Here is a 3,557-nt window from a genome sequence, read left to right on the forward strand (position 1 = left end):
CTTCTCGTCTTCCGTGTATTCTCGCGTTATCTTCGTGTCGGGGCTCTCATCCTCCTCGACGCTGTTGATATCCGCCACGTGTCGACTTAGTGCGTCAGTGTTTCTGTTCATTGTCCCGGCTTTGTATATGATCTCGTAATCGTATTCTTCTAATTTTAGCCTCCATCTAATTAATCGAGATCCAGGGTCGGTTATATTAAATAACCATACGAGCGATTTATGGTCTGTGACTATCGTAAATTTTGTCCCGTATAAGTACGGTCGAATATGTTTAACGACCCATACTATTGCTAATAGTTCCTTTTCGGTCGTATTGTAGTTTTGTTCGGCTTTTGCTAGTATTCGACTGGCATAGGCTATTGGTTGATCCTGGCCTATTTTTCCTTGCGATAATATCGCTCCGATTGCATAGTCTGATGCGTCGGTTGTTACTATGAATTCCTTTTCAAAATCTGGATATTTTAATAAGGGTGCCGTCATTAATTTTTCTTTAAGCATTTCGAATGCTTGTTGTTGTTCCTGAGTCCACTCGAATTTATTTTCCTTTTTCGTTAGCTTCGTTAGTGGTTTCGCAATCTTTGAGAAATTTTCAATAAATTTTCTATAATATCCGGCTAATCCTATAAAAGCTTGGATATCTTTCACTTTTCTAGGCGTCGGGAAATTTCTCACAGCTTCCAGTTTAGATGGATCAGGCGATATTCCGTTTTCCGTAATTATATGACCTAGATATGTCACTGCTTTCTTAGGGACTACCAATAACGGTGCGTTTCACTGACTCGAGCTTGGTCGGATTATTTTATTTCTTAACATTTCTCGGACTTGTCGATTTACTTCCTCTTTATGATTCTCCGGCAGGCGATAAGGCCGTACGTTGACCGGTGAGCTATCTGCTTGCGTTGCAATCTTATGCGCGACGGTATCTGTGCATGTCAGTGGTTCTCCTTCGATATGCATCACGTCGCTAAAATCCTTGCAGATTTCCATTATTGTTTTCTTTTCTTCTTTATTTAAATGTTGTGTACGTAATAATCGTAATATCTTTTCACTACGCGGCATTACTTCCTCTTTATTTGGCGTTCGTATTACGTTAATTTCTTCTGTTTCACTTCGTTTGATTTCCTCTATATTTACTTGCGGCATTAGCATTTCGATAGTGTTATCCGTTGTATTTATAATGCTGGCTGCATATAGGTAATTCGTAGGTTATACTAGACAATTACCTATGAATATTCCTGGTATCGTTTCTTCTGCCTTTATCACGCCTATCGTGTTCTTGTCAGTAGCGACCTGTATTGTAGTTTCGCTACGTGGTTTATGCTGTCCTACCTTTAATTTTTTTGTTTTATAATTGCAAGTGGCTTGATGTTTTCGTAAGAAATCAACTCCTAGTATTCCGTCATATTCTATCGGAAAATCATCCTTAACAACGTACATAGTGTGCTTGATTCGGCGCTCTCTCAGAGTTATTGTCGCCTTAAATTTTCCAAGTGTACATATTTTATGTCCCGTTACGCCAGTGAGCGTTATTTTTTCTTCTTCTATTAACGTTTCGCCTTTTAAATGTTTCACTTTAATTAATGAGATTGCGGCTCCTGTATCGAATAGTAAGTTTATTTTTTCGCGTTTCGCTTCTCGCATTGGTAATGTGACGAGGTCCAATCCTGTCTGTATACGCGGCGTATTTTTGAAGTGTAATACTTGATATTCCATTGCAGGTCGGTGCGACTTTCTTTCGTTCCTTTCCTCCTCATCGCTACTTTGCGCGGAGTTAAATTTCTTTTTTCCTTGCTCGCTATTCTTGCGGTTTTTATTTTCCGCTCGCGAATTATATTGTTTGATTCGGCTCGATTGATCTCTATTGGGTCGTCCGTGTAGTAACCAACATTCTTCGCGGTCATGTCCGGATTTTTTGCAATAGTGGCAATATTTATTTACCGTATTTACGCGGGGTTGTCTATCGGGTTTCGGCAATGAGAATCGATTTGCGTATCGGCTAGTTCGACAATCTCGGCCGTAATGCCCAATTTTTCCGCATTTTTGACATTGCACGTTTATTTTATTTTCTTGTTTATAGGTCGGTGTGAAATTTATTTTGCTTCGCGTACCGGTCGCGGGTGGTCCTTTAACCTTTTCTTCCGTGCTGGCCGCTACTATTGCTTCTTGCAACGTAGCATATCCTCGCGATCGAACAATTGTTTTAATTTCGTCCTGCAATCCTATCTGGAAATTCTCTAAGGCTTGTTGTTGTATTATTTCCATTATTGCGCGTCTATTATCTACTGTATGATGTCGTTCTTCCATCATTGATTCATATAGCTCCATGGCTAATTTGTCTGCTCTAAGTCCGTAAGTTCGTGCGCTTTCTCCGTTTTTCTGTTTTAGCGTATTGAATTCAATTTGTAGATGTGTCGTACTCTTTTTACTCGCATAGCAGACCTCTAATTCATTTTTTAATTGTGCGAAGTCTCGAATTTTTCGCGTTTGGAAATCTAGCATCGCTCTGCCTTTCAATTTCGTGCATAATACTGCTCCTAATAGCGTTACTTCATCTAACGGGTCGATGTGTTCTACTGCATATGTAGTCGCGCTCAAAAATTCTTGTAATTTATTGGGTGATCCGTCGAATTCCGGAATTATTCCACGAGCCTCTTTTAACGGTAAAAATCCGCGTCCTCTTCGATGTCGTACATCCTCGGGTGTGAACTCGTATACGGTCTCGGTTCTTTCTCCCGGCGGAGTTCTATGCCCGTTGTTTTGTCGGGGTTGCGGTCCTCTAATTTTCAAATCGTATATCTCGGCATGCATACTTCTAATTTCTCGTCTAATTTCCTCTCTCATTTCCCGCAATATTTCCCTAAAGTCGTCGGCTGCTTCGTCCGTTTTTTTCTGCGGTTTGTGTTGAGCTCGCGTGTTTGATTGTGTCGCGTTTCTAATTGCTTCTTCTTGTAATCGCTTAATTCCCTCATCGATATCTTCCGATGTGATGGGTTGCGATGCGGAAGCGTTTGAGTTATACATATCTCGAATGCGATAGATTTCGTCGGGATCGAAGATACTTGAATTGTATGATGTTAGTGAGAATTCGCGGCGGTGTGTTAGTCTACTAGACGCGCTTATTGATGATTCGACCTCAACATCTAGTTCTATATTGTTCGCTATTAAACTGTTATCTAATTCGCCAAATGAAAATTTGCGTTCGATTACAACGTTTGCTCCGAGTTCTGGTTCGGACAAATTCTCGCTTGAATTTAATGCGCTTAGATTTCTTCGTACGTTATCGCGTATATCCCGGAGTGCTTCTACTGCTACTCTTATAGGGTTTACTGCGCTATTTCTAATGGCTCTATTCGCTGGTTCGCTAAATAGCTACGATTTATTCGCTACACTTTTCTGTGGTGCGTTTCGGTTTTCCGACATTCACGCGTTTACAAATTTTAATTTCTCGACTTACAATAATACGATGAGCAGCATTCTCTCGTTCGATGTCGGCCGTCGGGCGTTGATCATCGCGTGCCGTTAAGATAGGTCGGTGCGTCTTCTCAGGTTGCGCTTCT

The 3,557-nt window shown here is 40.9% G+C and overlaps 1 protein-coding gene across 1 annotated transcript; it reads right to left on the reverse strand.

Annotated features, from left to right (window-relative positions):
• Nucleotides 1-1,206: 1,206 nt before the first annotated feature.
• Nucleotides 1,207-3,021, reverse strand: LOC138942194 (uncharacterized). The gene has a single exon (XM_070312237.1). It carries the CDS (start codon nucleotides 3,019-3,021, stop codon nucleotides 1,207-1,209), a length of 1,815 nt encoding a protein of 604 aa, XP_070168338.1.
• Nucleotides 3,022-3,557: the final 536 nt, after the last annotated feature.

This window comes from Polyergus mexicanus, unplaced genomic scaffold (genome assembly GCF_030449975.1).
Source record: "Polyergus mexicanus isolate NDT 795.1 unplaced genomic scaffold, iyPolMexi1.0 SCAF_21, whole genome shotgun sequence".
Taxonomy (NCBI): Eukaryota; Metazoa; Arthropoda; class Insecta; order Hymenoptera; family Formicidae; genus Polyergus; species Polyergus mexicanus.